The 17,712-nt window shown below is 34.4% G+C and overlaps 1 protein-coding gene across 2 annotated transcripts in view; it reads left to right on the top strand.

Annotated features, from left to right (window-relative positions):
- Positions 1-17,712, top strand: part of NRG3 (neuregulin 3) — a 430,409-nt gene that overhangs the window by 173,537 nt on the left and 239,160 nt on the right. For both annotated transcript variants that reach the window (XM_049809693.1, XM_049809692.1), the window contains exon 2: positions 2,799-2,928. In XM_049809693.1, coding sequence (XP_049665650.1) covers positions 2,799-2,928 — 130 coding nt within the window. The remainder of the gene's footprint in view (positions 1-2,798; positions 2,929-17,712) is intronic.

The following is a 17,712-nucleotide window of genomic DNA, read 5'->3' as shown; positions in this document are numbered from 1 at the left end:
ACCTACAACTGTTGTGCTTAATTTGAAAGACCAGATACGGAACTCAAAACAATGTAAGAAAAGCTTGGAATTATGTCCAAGTGGAGAAAATAAAGTATCACAGCGTATGCTTGTTTATAAATACAACAGGGCTTTGAGGGGAGCATTTTTGACTCCAGCCCTGCATCGCTCTCCATGGGCAGAACACCATGTCACTCCGCTGGAAGTGTCAGAAACTCCAGTTCTGGAAGGCTGGCTTGCTGCAATGGCTGACCATAGTTTGTTAACAATTTATATCAGCAGAGAAGACCAGTTACTTGTGTATTTTCCATTAGTACCCCAATTAAGGTATGCTGTAGCTGTATCTTCAGTGGCACTATTGCCAGTATGCAACGGCACATGCTCAGTCTTAGCTCTGCTCTGACACTGCTGAATTGGCAAAAGTTTCTGCTGTGGACTTGATTTAATCTTGAATAATATTGAACAGAGAAGTGACTAAAATAAAACAGAACAAAACCTCTGAAGAATATATTTAATCTAAAACTTTAAAATGCTGACCTTGACAAGGTATTTTTGAGATAATTATGGTAGGAGTATCCTGTGCTTCAAACGCTGTGCTCTGAGAATTCAGTACATCACTACCTCAAAGACACGCTTTGTGATACTGTGTGTCTCCTTAGTTTTGCTCTTGTCCTTTGGGGCCATCTCAGATTACTTTGGTCTGTGTAATGTGACTACCTTTATATAGGTATTTGCACAGCTTGTTTCTTCAGAGCAGGCTGAGAGATAAGTGTTGTGTTCTCTAAAGCCATATCAAGTTGAGTTGCTGCTCATCAAACAGTTTTAGTTGCCTTTTGTAATTATCACATGTGCTTTCAAATAATATTATCTTCAGTTCCCTTATTTAAAAAGGATAGAAATATATCTTATTACTGTTGTTTATATTTTTTTGCCTAAGCAAATTTTAAATGGTCATTTAAGTGCTCCTGTGTAAAATTGATTTTAAAAGGTAACTGGACTACCTTTTTTCCTACCTGAAGATATTTTTGTTACATAAAACCTGATCATTATTGAAATGTCAACAGTGATGTGCTAGTCACTGTTTGCATTTACAAACATCTTGTATTATTTCCAAAGTTCAATTTGATACATTTCACTTCAGGGTTTGCTTGCAGTCATTAAAAACATAGTAGTTTTTATATAGCCTGCATCTTTTTTGTAAGTGCTGCTATAGGGGAAAATGGCAGGATCTTTCATTCTGAATCTGCAAAAACATTTGAAGGGAGGCTGTTGGAGTTCATTCCCAGGATTTTTTTTTTTTTTCTCTCCACTGAAAATTTTAAACCACAATATCTTCTCTCGGGGCAGGGGGGAAGTGTTGTATACGAAGACTAGGGTGTGGATTTTCTTATTCTTTACAAATGTATTTTATTAATCTTCCTTCACTTTGGATAACAAGGAAAACTTGTAGCACTATTTTATTTAAAATACACTAAGAATAAAAAAAGATACTTTGAAAGATTTTTGGAATATGTGAATTTTCTTGTAGAACCGTACTTACAGGTGTTTTGTATTTTAGTGTTTTGGTTTTCAACTTTGGTATTAGCTTGGTGGATATTTACTTTGTATCAAGTTACAAGCAAAAAGCAAGTTTATGTGTTTATATAATCTTCAGTTTGCAAAGTTCCATGTGCATAGAGCACAGCTTCACTCCTTTGACAACAGGCAACAGAATATTTTCTGATAGTCTGTATGGTATATAATCAAATGTTCTCTTATAATTTTAATATATTAGTATATTAGATCTTGGTCCTTGTCCCTGTAAACTGAGTAGAAATTTTAACTTTGAGAAGTAAGATTGTATACGAAGGTTGAACCATGGTTCTGTGGAAATCATTGTCTACTTTGAAAGTCATACTTAATTAGAAAAATACTTGTCTTAGTGAAGAAAATTAAAATATCTGTCAGTCAGACATCTTCCTCTGAAAATTCCGCTTTATTGTTGATTAATCCAACTGGATTGGGAAGGTTAAAGAGATATATTAGAAGACAGGAATGATAGCTCACCCTGACATACTGTCAGCCTATTCCAAATGTCATTATCTAACTACATATTCCAAAGTTAGAGCCAACAGTCCAAACCGTAATCAATTTTTTGAACTGTGTTGCAGTGGTGTTCAGATGTACCTGTAGAAACCTACAGATGATGTACCTGAAATGACACAGTCTATGGTGCATTGCTTGTATTCAAGTTCTGGGCCAGTTTTTGTGACTGGTGAATCAAATTACCATCGTCCTTAGGTTTTTGGCTTTGTTTTTTCTTTCATTGCTGTCGGATTTATCTTGGGGGGGAGGGAGGGGGTTGTTTTTTTTTTTTAGGTTGCTATATTAGCTACTTTTGCTCATTTTTAATGAAAAAAAGTTGTGTATTTTATTTAAAACCATATTTCAGTGTATTAATATGAAAAAACTGTTCCGGTTAAAGGATACAAAAATAGGTGTGTTTATATTTTAGAAGGGATACTTTGGAAATTGGAAGTGGTTAAAATTGTACTCAACTTTGCTGCACTCTAGTTTGTTTTTCTGCTTATATTTCCAAATATAAGATTCCTTCTGTGAATCTTTTTAAGAAGCTTGATTGCAAATAATACTGCAGTCCCACTGAAGTTTGCTTTCCCTGTGCTTTTGCTTTCTGTTAGTCTGTCTTGATCAGTTGATGTTACTGAGACCAATCTGATCACCTTTATTTAACATATACTATAACAACATCCAATATTTAGCCTTACAGCATTTCTTTCCTTTTTCTGTTTTCTCCATAGATACTACAACGTATTCCACTGAGCGATCTGAGCACTTTAAGCCATGCAAAGACAAGGATCTTGCATATTGTCTCAATGAAGGGGAATGCTTTGTGATTGAAACCTTAACAGGATCACATAAACACTGCCGGTAAGTCATTTGCAAAGACGTTGCAAGAAAAGTCTTCAGTCCAAGGGGGACAGCATTAGAAAAAAAACAATCATTCAGACTTAAAATGTTATAAAGCAATAGAATTTGCCTCCATTTTGGTTGTCTCCCTCACAGTTGCAGTTTTTTGGGGTTTTTATTTTTTTGTTTTATTAGTCTGTAGTATTTATAAATAGAAACACAGAAATACAAAACCCAACATATTGATTACTTCTATAGATAAGAAGAATCTTCAGTGTTCTGTTTTCTGATCATATGAACATTAAGGATTAATGTTTTGGTTTTTATGTATTAAAATCTTAAAGTTCCTCTACATACCAGAAGCATTCCTTTATTCTGGGTACTTAAAGTAGAGCTTTGACAATAGCTGTATGCACTGTTCGTTAAGAGAGAGGGCAGAGTTGTTCAGTTAGTAATTTTAAGAATTAGGGTTTCTTAAGTTTAATTTCTGAAAGATAAAGTGGACTGTAATAGCCATCTGAACCTGCTATATAGCTGTTGTACAGGTTTATACTCCTGAACTTCTGTTAATGTCTATGACCATCTTGAATGTATTTAAAAGAATGTCATAAAAGAAAACCAAATCGCCACATATAATCATATTTGATGTAGTGGCCAGTAAAAGGGAGTGATATGCAGAAGGAATACTGTAACATCTTCCTAAAGATGAGAATAAAAAAAAATTCTGAACTGTTGAAGCAATCTTTTAAATAGAAGTGGTTGAAAATGAAAACCTGTACTTGTCATGTTTTAATTTGCTCCTAAGATACTGTATTTGGCACACAGGTGTATCTTAAGATGCTTATATGCCCAAATTCTAAACTGAGCATAACAATATTTATATATTTCTAATATAAATAATTAAAAGCACCTAAGATACTCAGAAGCTTTCCTGAATGATTTGGGACTTAAGCTGCTAAATCGCACTGAAATTATAAAACGTAGTCATAAAATCACACGTGCCTGGTTTGAAAATGGAAATTTATGGATTTAAAGATTAATGAAAGTCTGCTTATCATCAGAAGAATATTTCTAAGATTTTTATTTTTAATATTATGCTGGTAATTTTTTTCCCGTTCAGTTGTATATGCTTCAGTGACCATTCATTTCCCCTCTTTATTATATGTTTTCTTACGGCATGCATATTAAATTAGATATTATGAGTCATTAATCATGGAAGAATGATGATTTTTTTCAACTTCCATCATAAAACTTTACAGGTATTTTTTTCTCAAAGCAGGTGTGTGATTTTCAGTCTTTCTTAGAAGTGTCATGAGCTGTTAACAAGAGAATTTTATCACTCAAATATTTAAGCATTTTTCATTGTCTGAATATTCAAACTCAACAAAACTGATACAGGAAGAAATTGATATATATGAGATTTTTCAATTAAGATGGTAAATTTATTAGCTAATTTCTTTGAACAGACTCTTCTAGTAAACTGTATGGATTAAACTTTTAAGTACCTGCAGGAGTATACCTCATAAGAGAGCTGATTTTCCTATTGTCTGCCTTTGCCAAATTCTTGTTTATTTGCTGTGATTCTAATGCTGCAGTCTGACTAATCGTTAGAAGCTTTTCCATCCAAGCTTTTCCCCATAACTAAACAAGCCAGAGTGTTGAGTTTTCATTCTTTCCAGCAGAGTGAAATTTTTTTATCACCTTCTCTTGTGTTATTCTTCCGTAGGGAAATAGGGGTATCATCTGTGAATCTGTTGGCTCCCGTGTGTAACAGATTTGCATTGCTTGTACAAGTTTCAGGCATTGACACATTCTCTGGGAATTAAACATCTGCTTATTTCAGTGGGTACTTTGAAGTGTGCAACACGAAAATACGTGTATAAGACAATAAAAATTCATATAGCAAGAGAAGACATATTTTAAAATTTAAAAGGTGATTAAACTAGTTATAATGCTTTGTTTAATTCTGTAAGGACCTTCAACACTGCAAGCAGCAGCTTGTTCAGAATCACTTTTATGATACTGATAGGTATGTAATTAATGAAGAGAAACCTTTTAATTTGACCTTCAAATTCTGTATCTCTGCCGTGGTAACAGACTATATGTCTCTTTGTCAGGGCCAGTGCTGTAGTGAGTGGAATGCAGGTGTTTGTCTCTGTAGCCTGAAATATCAGCTAGAATGTACACATATCGAAAAAATCAATATTGATGTACTGTATGTGTCCTCTAACTAGAAAAAAAGTAGTTTTCCCTGAGAAGGAAAGGGTTATGGAATTCCCATTGCAATTAAAATAATCATTTGAATACAGAATTCTGAAGATTTTGAGAATGAAATGATACTTTGTTCTTAGAATCAAGCTGCATTGTGTATTCTCATTGGGAGTTTGATTTTGCATCTGTTCTGGGAACAGAGCACCAATTTACTGAAATGGGAATTTGCCATTGGAACAGCTGCAGATGGAAGACCTTGATGTAGCAAAAAACTTTCGTCCCACTTTGTCAGGTTTAAAGAGTGTTAGATTATATGCTTAGGCAGTTGTGCAGTTGTTCTTGTTGTGTGTACCTGTTTAAGGACCAATATGCTAATGATTGTTAAAGAAAAAAGAAAAAAAAAAAGGAGATTTGATAGCAATTAATAAATATACATCCTAGACCTCTTCTGTATCCTCATGAGCCACACTGTCCATGCAAACAATCTCAACTGGCAGTTCAAGGACCTTTAGGAGTTTATAAAATTCATCATGCTCTTGTTCAACAGTAGGAGATGAGCACATGTTGAACTCCAGCAGTCGGTAATGACATTGGCAGATGGATAATGGTTATTGTAGAGCACTGGCTCTATAATTTTTTTCTGTTTTGTGAGATACATGACTTACCTAGTTTGAACCTGTAATTGTGGGGAGTGGGACTAGCATGCACCTTGGTAAAGAGGGAGGCCATGTTGCAGGAGACCACTGGGAATACAGTAAATGAGGAGGTCTGAAGCAGCCCTGCTCATGCATCTTCCGTTCTTATCCACCTACACAGAACGTGTTCTGAAGTCATGGGATTTATTTTTTTTAGCTTAGTTGACAACTGGAGGAGAAAAATACAGGAATGGTTATAGTTTCAAATTCTATAATTCCATTTTTTGTTTGAACTTCTACATTTTACTGTCTCTGGGTGAAAATTTGCCTGGGGATGTAAACTGGCAGAGTTATCCTGCGTGGTTAGGTAACAAACAATATACGCTGGATGATGTTTGTGCTATTTTAAAGGTGTGACTTCAGTATTTATTTTTGTGAATGGTTTAACACGAGCTTGTTTTAAGGATAGGGTAGGCTAACAGTAGGGAAACTTCATATTTAGCTTCTCCATATGCTGAATTTTTTTCCCTGTTGCCTTCTTGAGAATTTAAGCTGAATGGTGAGGGTACTTTTATTTGTTATTTACACAAAACAAATCAAGTACACAGTCAACACTGACACATCAGCATTTAACTGGGCATTACATAATGCAGGCTATAAAAAGAAGTTTAGGTTTTGTCTGCACAATTTTATTTCACAGACTCTATCTCAAGTCAGTCTGGGTTTTTGGGGTTGGTTTTCTTTTTCTTTTTTTTTTTGTGTGTGAATCCTTCTACCTTTTTTTTTTTAGTCCATTTTCTTCTGATTACCTATTTAGGACTGGAAAACAGTGTATGAATGAGTGGCTAAAACTTTTGAGGGAAGAAGAGGATTGCACTGTTAAATTTCTCTTCTGAAAGAAGCTGTTAAAACTATTGTGTATGCATTGGAAATCTTGGCATCGGCAGTGAACTCTAATGTACTTTTCACAGATTTGAGAATGTTGAATGAGATATTCCTTTTGTCCTTTGTTCCTGTCCTTCATCTCTCTTTCATGAACCAAGCAGTATAAAACCTGAATAAGTTTTCTAACAACAGAGAGTGAAAGAATAGACTCACAAATGTACAATAAACAAAACATCATTCCCTGTTAACCAGGTTACAGCAGGCTGTACACATGCATCCAAAGAGCACTACTGTGGTTACTGTCCCAGAGCTTTCAGATTTCATAGGACATTCTACTTTTTATGCATCCATCTTGTTGTGATGGATGAATTTTGAGCTTGGTGTTCTTGCTCATTTTTATGCATAAAAATTTCCATTTTTACAATTAGTTGATTAAAAAATGGTACCAGCATTGCTCAGCTTTGTTTAAAATTTGTTGTGAGACCAGAAGGATTGAATTCCTTTTTAATGAAAGTCTGATTTGGATGAATGTTTATAGACTGTCAGGTTGTATTGTGAGTCTTTTGCATAGTAGTAACTGTAATCCAGGCATAGCCCTTGCTGTCAGTAAAAGCAGGAGAAAGGGATCAAACAGATTGGACTTTAGAACAGCTCTGAGCAGGGCATATGATACCTGCACTTAACCGTAAGTTAAAAATCTAAAAAGATAAAGAGTATGGGTTGTTATCTAGGCTTTTGGAGTCTGACTTGGGTGTTTTAAAATACCACCTACTCCATTTTGTGTGTTCCCCCCATCTTGTTTTATAGTGACACTTTTCCAGAACGGTTCCAACATGTAAATAAAGCAAACACAGAAAATTATTCACTGCTGAATAGCATTGAATAAATAAAACATTTCATTTATGTCACAATATTACAAGGTTAGTTTCATCAAAAATAATCCATTGCATTAAGCTGACAATGTAACATACAGCTACAAGAATTTAAAGGAGGAAGAAAGCTGTGCTTAAAATTTAGGATACTTCCCATGTCAAGGGCAATCAACAGACCTCCTGTTGTGAAAATTATTGGTTTATGAGCATAGCTCTAACATGTATCTAGATTACATTTGCGTAGTTGCATACAACATGAAATGGAAATGCTGTCATTTTTCTTTCACATTTACTTTAGAAAAGCTGAGGTGAACGTGAAATACCACATTAGGTAGATTCAAGCTGTTGTCAAGCAACTGTATTTTAATATAGATACCACATTGTGTTATTATTACATCACCCTGCTTATTCAGCAGTGCTTTCGCAACTCGTGGTTGCCTTCAGCAATGTGGGTGTTTCTGTTAGCTCAAATGAAATGGCCCGTGTGCCTAAAGCATTGTGACTGTGATACCTTTCAAGGCTCAGGCCTGTAAGAAGTAAGAAGAAATTCTGGCCAAGAAGTCTGTCACATGGACTGCACGTCCCAAGGGTAGAATCAGCTTAGCTATATTCATATACTCAAAACAGTGCTAGTAAACAAAAAATAAGTAAAAGCCTTAATTTCTTTAAGTAATAGTAATAAAAAATCTGCAGGTTGACTACTTTTCCCTTTTTATTGGAAAACCTCATGCTTTTCTTACCTAGTTTTAGATATATCTTCTCCTTCATATGAAAAACCCAAACAGAAAACACCTCTAAAAAACAAACCCCTTCTGTGCATTCTCTTTCGAGCTCCTGCCCCTTGAAATTACACGAAGAGATTGCATGGCTTTGCTGTCACATACCTGTTTTATCCTTTTAAACCTTTTTAGATGTGAACCATGAAGAAAAACGGTTTCTAAACCTCAGAATGAAATGGTGTTAAAGACCAAGACTTGTACTTGTTACCGAGGTATCGTAACTTTTTTGGTATTACCCAATCTTACATGATTTTTACCATTTGGTCTGAAATATTCTATAATCAACACATAAGACTTGAGCTCATTTAATTAGAATCAGTTAATCAGAATAAAACCTAAATTTTGTCCAAATTCTAAACTTCACTTGCATAAAACCAGTACTTTCTCTGTTATCCCTACTTTTTTTCTAACAGTCCTCTAAAATTAAAACCCTTCCAGTCTGATATTATGGTATAAGAATTCAATAAATAACAAGTAGTTTTTAAATTTAAAGATTGAGTCTTTTAACACACTCCCCTGGTGAAATAGTGCAAGAACATTATGTGGTGCGCACACTAAACATGGCTGTGTTCAATAACACCTGATTCATGCTTTCATAATTTAACATTCAGAAGATAGAGGCTCTCAAGCAAGCTTCTTGTCAAAGTACTTTAATTATTGATTAATTTTCACAGCCTCAACAGTTTATTTTATAGTGGTTTTTGTTTACAGATTTTCCCCTAATTTATTGCATTTCCCAGATACTTACCCTCTTCAATCTTCTGTAACTTCTGCAGTAGAAAATACTTTCAGCTTGAAAAATATATATCTATGCAAATTGAAAAGTCTTATGAAGTTCAATTACTTTCAAATATCTGCAAAACTGAGTGTTTTAATCCAGCAGTGTAACAGACTGTATTACAAACATCATGACAGATATTTCCCTTGATGTGTCTACGAAAATTCACCCTTGAGCACATGCTTAACTTTTTCAGTACTGCAATAAATCAGTGTTTATTACTGTTGTTGCTGTTCACATAGTATCATTCCTTCAAGCAGCTCTATGCACTAGAGGAGTCACTGGCAAGACATCTGTTATCCATTTATCGGTCTTAAACATTTTCTGAAAACAAGTTTGTATTAGTCGTCTTATTTGGGGGAGGATAAATTAATTTCACAGTAAAAAGAAATACAGAATAAAATAAAGCTTTGTATTTAGTGATAGTTTTAAGTTTCTATCAAGATGCTATAGTCTGTGTGCATAGTATTTCAGGTTTTATTTGCTTTGTGTTGAGCACCTTAACCCGGCCAGATTTTCTAATGATTTCCCTTGGAAAAACTTTGATTATGAAACGGTGTAATTTCCTGGTTCCATTTCTGTCTCTTGAAGTCGTGAAATATACACTCTTCCTTCAGGTTATGATGAAGATGCACTTTTCCAGTCAGAGCAGTAAGGTAAAAGTCACAATACTGTACACGTAAAATGCATGTCCATATATTTAAATTACTTACTAATTTAACTTAATTCACTTGTGATTCATTAGATTTAAGCAAATATCCATAAAAATGAAATAAAATTCATAGTCCATTTCATCTTGTTTGAAATGCTTATTCAAATTAATATTCTTGAAAGAGTTTAAGGAAGAAGAAAAAATAAAGGAGAAATTGGATAGCTATGCATCCAAAGTTAATATTGAAGCTTAAGAGAATGAATATGTTTTAAGCTTATGTCAGCATAGAGAACTGAAAAACTTTGGAAATAATTTCTCTTTCCCAGAATACTAAAAGACTAATGTAAATCCATTTTCAGTTAACATAAAGTATGGGAAAACATAGTTACACGCGTAGCATGGCCCCCTGCCTACTTTTTTTTTGTCACACATTTGTAATTCACAGATAATAGCTGTCAAATCAAGCAGTGTTAATTCTTTCATTTATGTATGTACACAATTATTTCCTAAATGTAAAAGAAGTGTGGTTTCTTAGAACAACCAGTAAGGTGAGTGAAACAAAAATATTTCTGGAAGTTTTCAGTAAACCATCATCTCTGTCGGGAGGACTGGAAGTGAAAGAGACCCAATTCAGCTTCCTTTGCATTTGGCAAGATCCCTTCAGTTGGTTGAAGCAAGAGTTGGGCTATAACCTTGAATTTCAGTAGAGAGAGGTGAGAAATGCAGTTGCCAGCTCAGCAGCTGAGATAGCTTTTTCTTGAGGCTGCTAATAATTCTTGGATTTTTTGATTTTGGCACTTAAGTGGAAGATTAGAAAGTAGTGCTGTGCTAGCATTTATTCTTATGTCTCACTAGCAAGAATAATTAAAGCTGATGGAACCTTAAATTTTTATCACTACCTTTTCTCATGCCTACACATGTTTCTGAAGCTGTTTCTTGTCATAGGTTAGCGAGGCATCTTGATTGTGTAGTCCATCGCCACTAGTAGAGATGACTTAAACCTGTTCTATATAAAATATAAACTTCCATGAAGAAAGTTGATCTGTTAATGGAAGAAAGTGCCTCTAAATTGCCTTCTGTTTCCTAATTCTAAAGAAAAATAAAGTTACATGACCTACAGAAAGCTATTACTCAGTACTAAATACAAGATGAAGAGGTATATTCTGAAAATTGGAAAAATACAAAATGGTAAAGTCCTTGGCCTGCAAAGGAATCTTCCATCAATTTATAAGAATTGGGTTTTTCTCTCTTGATTTCCAAAACCTGCCAGTGAAAAAAAAGGGTTGTATAGCTTTTATAGTACACACAAAAGTATTTGTAGAAAAGAAAACCTTAAAAAGTCTGCGTGCAAATATCAATGGCATATATTGCATCTGTCTTGAAGCTAACATATGCAAATATTCTGCCATCAAACTCTGCTTTTAAATTAACTTGGAAATGAGTTAGGGTTTTTGTTGTTGTTGTTCTTACCTCCCTTAGGCAAGAAGGAATTTGTGAAGTGCGTAATGCAGACATCTGAAATCTCTCATTTAAATTCTCATCCTTACCAGTGTCTTAAGTACACTGAAAGCAATAGCATTTCCAATCTAATCCTATCTGCAGACATTCTCCCAGAAGATCTGCTGGAAAAAATCTTGCTAGGAGGAGAAATAAACTCTGGACAATTGAGTCATTTAAATAGAAACAAATGCCAACTATATCAAAATGCTAACTACCAAAGCTTTAATCCACCAGTACTCTAAATGAGAAGAACAAATGAAAATCTGTATTCCTCACTCTGTGAAGAAAACCCTTCCTACTATCTCAAATAAGAGGGAAAGTGAGGCAAAAATGGGTGGATTCTGTACTGTTACAAAAACTGGGGTGTCTAAGATTAGACAGGGAGGTAAACTGTCTTATATGAGTTATGTTAAAGAGATAAATATTCTGGTTCTTATCCTGTACCCTTAGTGCAGTGTTTAGGAGTGAATGGATCACTTGAATTAGAACCAAGTTCCTTGAAGTTAGTCCAGTGCAGACAGGAATGAACACTTGAAGCAACCTGCCAACAGTATCTATTAAGAAGCAGATTGATATAAAGTATATTCAAAGATATCTCCGGAAGGTTGCAATGGAAACATCTTTTGGGCTGTATTTGTGCCTTATCAGCTGCCTTATTAGATAGCAAACTGCAGTTTTTACAAGTAGTATGCTGTTGAAGAAGGCTAATGTCAGAAACCTGAAGTAATAACTTGGCTCCTGCTTGAATCAGCATACAAATTTGAGGTCAGACTCCAGGCTGCTTAAGATAGTTGTAATGTACCAATGGTATCTTGTTAATTGCATTATTAAAATACAAAAGCCTATATGACAGAGGAATGCAAAAATCAGAGGTTATCTCTGGAATTACTTCTGAAGGGCAAGCCTCTGCTATGAATTACTAAGGCAATATAACAATTAAGTTATAAAACAGCAAACAAATATTGTTTGCCTGTTTTGCAGTCTGGATTGTTAATGGTGGACATCATGGGAGTTTATTATCAGTTGGGGAAAGCGTTTTTGCCTGACATCAGGCTTGTTGAAAGAACAGAGAGAGGGAGGTGTAACTGCCTTTAAACACTGGGGTTTTTTCAACTTTTCTGAGGTTGCAAGTCATGAAACCAGTACAGACATTTAAAACTAAAAAAGCAACTATCTATGAATTTCTTCAAAATTGGTAAGAAGAAGGAATTTTGATCAACAGTACTGGAGACTTTTTAGATACTCTTTCTTGCTGTTTCCTGTGTGGAACCTCAGGTTCATGATGTCATTTAGATGCTCAGCTATGATGGGAAAAGTGAGATCTGAAGGGATTATAGTTTTGTAGGATTTATACAGGGATACTGTTCGAGTAAAGAAGGAAGGAAGTTCATTGTTTTTTCCCTTAAATCTTGATATTATTCAAGCAAGTTCAATCCACAGTAGCCAATTTAGAGACAAAAAAGCATTAAGATCATCTTTCTTGCAGAGACTTTTCAATTAGTTATCTTTCAGATACAGCATCTGGTATAGTCTAGGGCAGAATGCCGTTAAAGGGATATTTACGTATTTATTTATATATTTATTTATATACTTTAATATATTTAAAATGTATATAACTATATAATTATATATTTCCAATGCCTTGCTAGGCATTCAGTGTATGAAATTAAGTATTTAAAGGCCTTTGCATTGTGGGAAAAGAGAGACACATACCATAAAATATAGAATATTGCAGAAAACAAATTTCTGATATACACTATTTAATGTAATGTTATGGCTGTTGAACAATGAAGATTTATTTCAGGCCATGGTATGACCGTATGTATGATTTTATACATTATACCTCACCATATAATTATCAGAATAATTCTAAATGAGGTTTGTTATCTGAAACATAAGATTCTGGTCACTTCTAAAAGTTAAATATTCATAACTGGTCTTACCTGTACTTAATTATGCCCTAGACTGATTTCAGTAGGAATGCTAGAGTTGAATGGAATTTGAAATTTCCATTGTGTTTTATATTAGAATATATTTTGGATAATTAGTTTAAACAAACTGATAAATGTTAAAACTGCCTACACTTTTTTTTCCCCTGCACTTCTCTGTTCTGCTTAGTCATGGCAATCTCAGAAGTGACTTCTGCATATTTGGCTATGTGTAGCTATACATTCTTTCCTTTTCCCTTTGTGTTCTTAATTTTGCGCATAAAAAAGCAGCTTGAAGAACAGTAGCTAGTATAATTAGACTTAAAGTGATCACCTGTCATCTGTTGCTGCCTTATGCCCTGAAAATCAGAAATTTGATATTAAAGTTGTCCAACATGAAGGCAAAGGATAAAAATATTAGTAGTCCTTTTAGGGGGGTGGGGACTTGGAGTGAACTTATCTCAGAAAATTTTTACTTTGAATTGCGGAAAATAGAAGCAAGCTCCAGGGGTTTGATATGTTTTTAGTTATGTGATACACTTTGTTCTTGTTTTTTGCAGGATGGAATCATTTAGATGATTTTTAAATATCTAGCCTTTTTCTATTTCTCTACAGGTTCTCCCTCCCATGCTTTTTTCATTTTTCCCTTCAAATTAAAATTGGACCTGTGGGAAATTCAAAGGCAGAGAAGCTTGTTATTTTGTCCTCTTTCAACTGAAAAAAAACCACCACCAAAAAACCCCAAAACAAAACCCCAAGGCTTTTGGTTTCTTTGAATTTGTAAATCATAGAGGACCACATTCCTGCATAGAGGAAGAGAAAGAAAAGAGGAAAAGAAACAAGAGCGGAGTTAACTGTTAGTTTATGGTATAAAATAAATTTCTGATTTGCCAAGATTTGTAGGTCTTGTATGTAAGTACTTTGAAAAAAATTAAAAATTTTTGAGTAATGAAAACATGGCCAGAAACTCTCAAGATTTTTGGTGTCTTTAAGGCCACTCTGGGTAGGATGGGACCCTTTCCCAGTGTCTCTGGCTGCTTCAGAGTCCAAATGTGAACTCCTATTTTTATTATGCATTTATTGAAAATCACAGGTGTTGGTGCCACAGTGTGTTATGAAAGTCCATGTGTATTGAACCAGAGGAGGGATTTTGAAGACCAGCACCATGAGAACAGGTCTTGACAATAGACATAAAAGACATTTCTCTTAAGTATCTCAGGTTAATACTGAATCTGCAATTTCAATAAGGGGAATATTATATTATTAGAATCACTTTGGTGTTTAAAATTAATTAATGATAGACATAAAAAAGCAATACATGCAGTATGTACCTGAGGAATAAAGCCAACAAAAAATGATCTTTACAATGGGCATTTTGTTATGCCTTTTTTAGTCTTCTTTTCAGCTATCACCATTAATGTGATTTTTTTTCTCTTTAGAGTTCTGTCATCTTTGGTAGATGTCTAATAGAATCTTAGAAAACTGGGCTCAAAAAGGATCAGGGTATGTCAGTCATGGTCACACAAAGGCAGTGAACTTCTGACAGATGTTTGTCTGACCTGCTTTGAAAGACCTCTCGGACTGGAGATGTTATAATGTTCCTAGGCAATACACTTGGGTGATCTTTTTTGTTTCCATTGGAATTACTTTTCTGAGGTCCATTCTAATGCTTTTTTAGCAGAAGTTTAAGCCTATTACTACTTGTTCTATTCAGTATGGAAACATTAGTGCTTTATTTGTAACTCCTTTTTAAGCTTATTTAAATTTATTGTTTTGTCCACACAACATGCCTTTCTGGAAGCAGACTTTTCCAGTCTTACCTCAAAAGTCATGCTTTACAGATCTTGAATTCTGGTTCTACAAAGTTTAACTATGTTTAACTCATGAGAATGGTTTTACAAAGGAGTTTATATCACTTTGGGGCCAGAAGATGAAGACTGATTCAGTCTTGTTAGTTGCTGTTGGCTGCATCCATGCAGACTAGCCTTGTAGGTGTTATACTTGCTTTCTGATTTCAGGTGTGCTAAATTTGCAACCATACCACAAAACTTACTTTGAAAGCATCAGCTGATCCCACACTGCATAGACAGTGTTAGTTCAGAGTCCCTCAGATGGCTAGTCTGCATAAAAATGCTTATTAATAGGGGAAAAAAATATATCTTTGCATTCTCTAAAATGTTTCAAGTTGGAATGCTAAAAATAATAAAGATGGGGTAAAGAATGACTGCAAGCAATAAAATGCTTCAGAATATTTTCCTCAAAAGCACTTGGGAATCAGTTTTATTTTCTCAAATGAAATTGTCTTCAGTGAAAATTTGAGCTTATTTAATCAATTTCAGCTTCTGTATATTGAACAGGCTTTTTTTTGTTTGGTTCCCCCCCCCCCCCCCTGATCTTCTTTTTGAACGAAAAATAATTTTTTTTTTTTTTTTTGTAGAAGGAAAACCAACAGCGTTGTGACTGTTAATTAAAACTCATTGGTGACTGTAATACTGGTGACTGTATTTTTATAAAAGAACTGTAAACCATCAAACTTACAAATCCCATTTTTGCTTGATAGGCAGGACGGGTTCTTCTGCACACCATTAGCTAGTAAAACATTTTGTGTCTTTAAAAAACTTACTGTGGAGTGACAGAAAGAGGACAAAAGGCAGAATCAAAATACTGTGTTTTTCGGACTTCTCACTAAACTCTTAAAGCACAGAAATGTGTAATGATGACTTTTAGTATTGTGTAGGGCTTTTTTAGTTCCCTCCAAAGTTGTATTAGCCACAGGAGATGGCCTGCTGTGATCTTAGTGCTACATGTGTTGCTCATCTGTTGTTTTCCATGGTGATCATCCCTGGAGTAAATGTGTAACTTCTTGTTATAGTTTAAATCTCTGTTAACACAAAATCATTTCCCATTGGAAGCAAACCTGAGGATCCCCATGTATCCTAACATCTATTTTCTGTTGCACAGCTTAGCATACTGCTTATGATCTGTGAATATGCTGTGCTAGATCATGTACCAAACGTTGTAACTGAGCAAGTTGGAACAAAAAAACCTACAGATAGGTCAGTGTATACACTATGGATGTTTAACACTTTTCAGAAAATCCTTATGGTGTAAGGTCATTACTGTGTTTGCTGAAAAGTACTATAAGACTCAGCAGAACTTTAGCTGGGTGTCTTTAAGCAGAGCTTTAATTCTGAATAGAGCCATCATATGTTATTTAACGTGTGTATTTTCAATCTCTCAAGAGTAGCAGAACCAAACTAATTTAAATTATGCCTTCTTTTTTATCAGCAGTGATTGTTGAAGATGAGATCTAGCTTTAAAGTACTGCTTTTAAATTTTGTATTTTGAACATATAACTAAATGTTTGTTTATTTTACTGGAAGGCGCAGAGGAAGCACTGGATATTAAATATAAATTCATTATTAAATCGCCATGTTCTTCTAGAAGGATGACCAAACATGAACAAAAAGTTGCACTTAATGAGTTATAGTATTTACCACTGTCTTAGCTTTGAAATAAATGCAAATAGAAAATTAAATGTCTCTGCACAGATTATTGTATTTCTAATTACTGTCTTCTGCTGATGTTAGATCTGAAAGGAAATTTGTCCTGACCTCATCAGGTTGCTGATGTATGTTGCTTTCAGCATACCTGTGAGTCTGTATTTCTTAATATCCTTTATTCTTCTGGCAAGGACCTGCAAATGCTGCAGTTCCCTCCCTGAAAGTGCAGAGCCTGCGTGGTTCAGGAGGGCTGGAACTGGTGCACAAATTTTCTACAGTATTCAGCTGATTTCAGTCGCCCTGATCGAGGCCTTCTGACTCCATGCTGGAACAGCAATAATACAGTAATAGGAGCAAAATTAAAATTGTCTAGTAAATCATAAACTGAGTACAGAAAAATTCACTGTTGTGGTTTTTTGGTTTTTTTTTAAGACAAGATAAAATTGCATGATTGTAATTAGCCTTTACACCTTGAATGGAAATGGCAGCACTGTAATTAATTGCAAGGAAATAAAAAAATTACACATTTTGTAAATCTTTTTGCCATTTCAATGTAAATATTTTAATAACAATATACAAAAATACAAATTAAAAAATTATCAAAATCAATACATGAAATCTCAAGATATCCAATTAATTTGTCTAGCTTTCATGGTAACAATCTTCTGCTCTTGCAGCAAAATACAGTGAAACTATGAAGGTTAGACAACATTAACATTTTCTTATAAAAATGTCCTTAAATGTGATAATTTAAAACATATCAGCATATTCAAAGAATAAGTTTAAATTTCATTTTGTATTGGATATTGTAGTCAAGTCTGTAGTTTCTGTTCTTTGGTTGAATACAAACAATTGAAGTCTAAGCTGTGATGCAAAAAAATTATATTTCTGTTAAAGAAATGATATCAAGAAAAAAGACTGGGTGTAAGGTATAGTTGTGTGCTTGGAACAAAGAAAAAGAACATTCTGCAAGATAAATTATAAGACACACTGGGTGTTTTCTCCAAGCTGTGTGGGATTGTGTTTTATTTCTAATGAAGCATGATCTGTATTAAAAACCTT

Source organism: Accipiter gentilis, chromosome 9 (assembly GCF_929443795.1).
Source record: "Accipiter gentilis chromosome 9, bAccGen1.1, whole genome shotgun sequence".
Taxonomy (NCBI): domain Eukaryota; kingdom Metazoa; phylum Chordata; class Aves; order Accipitriformes; family Accipitridae; genus Astur; species Astur gentilis.
The sequence above is the reverse complement of the archived record's forward strand: the minus strand, read 5'-3'. Positions and strand labels throughout refer to the sequence as shown.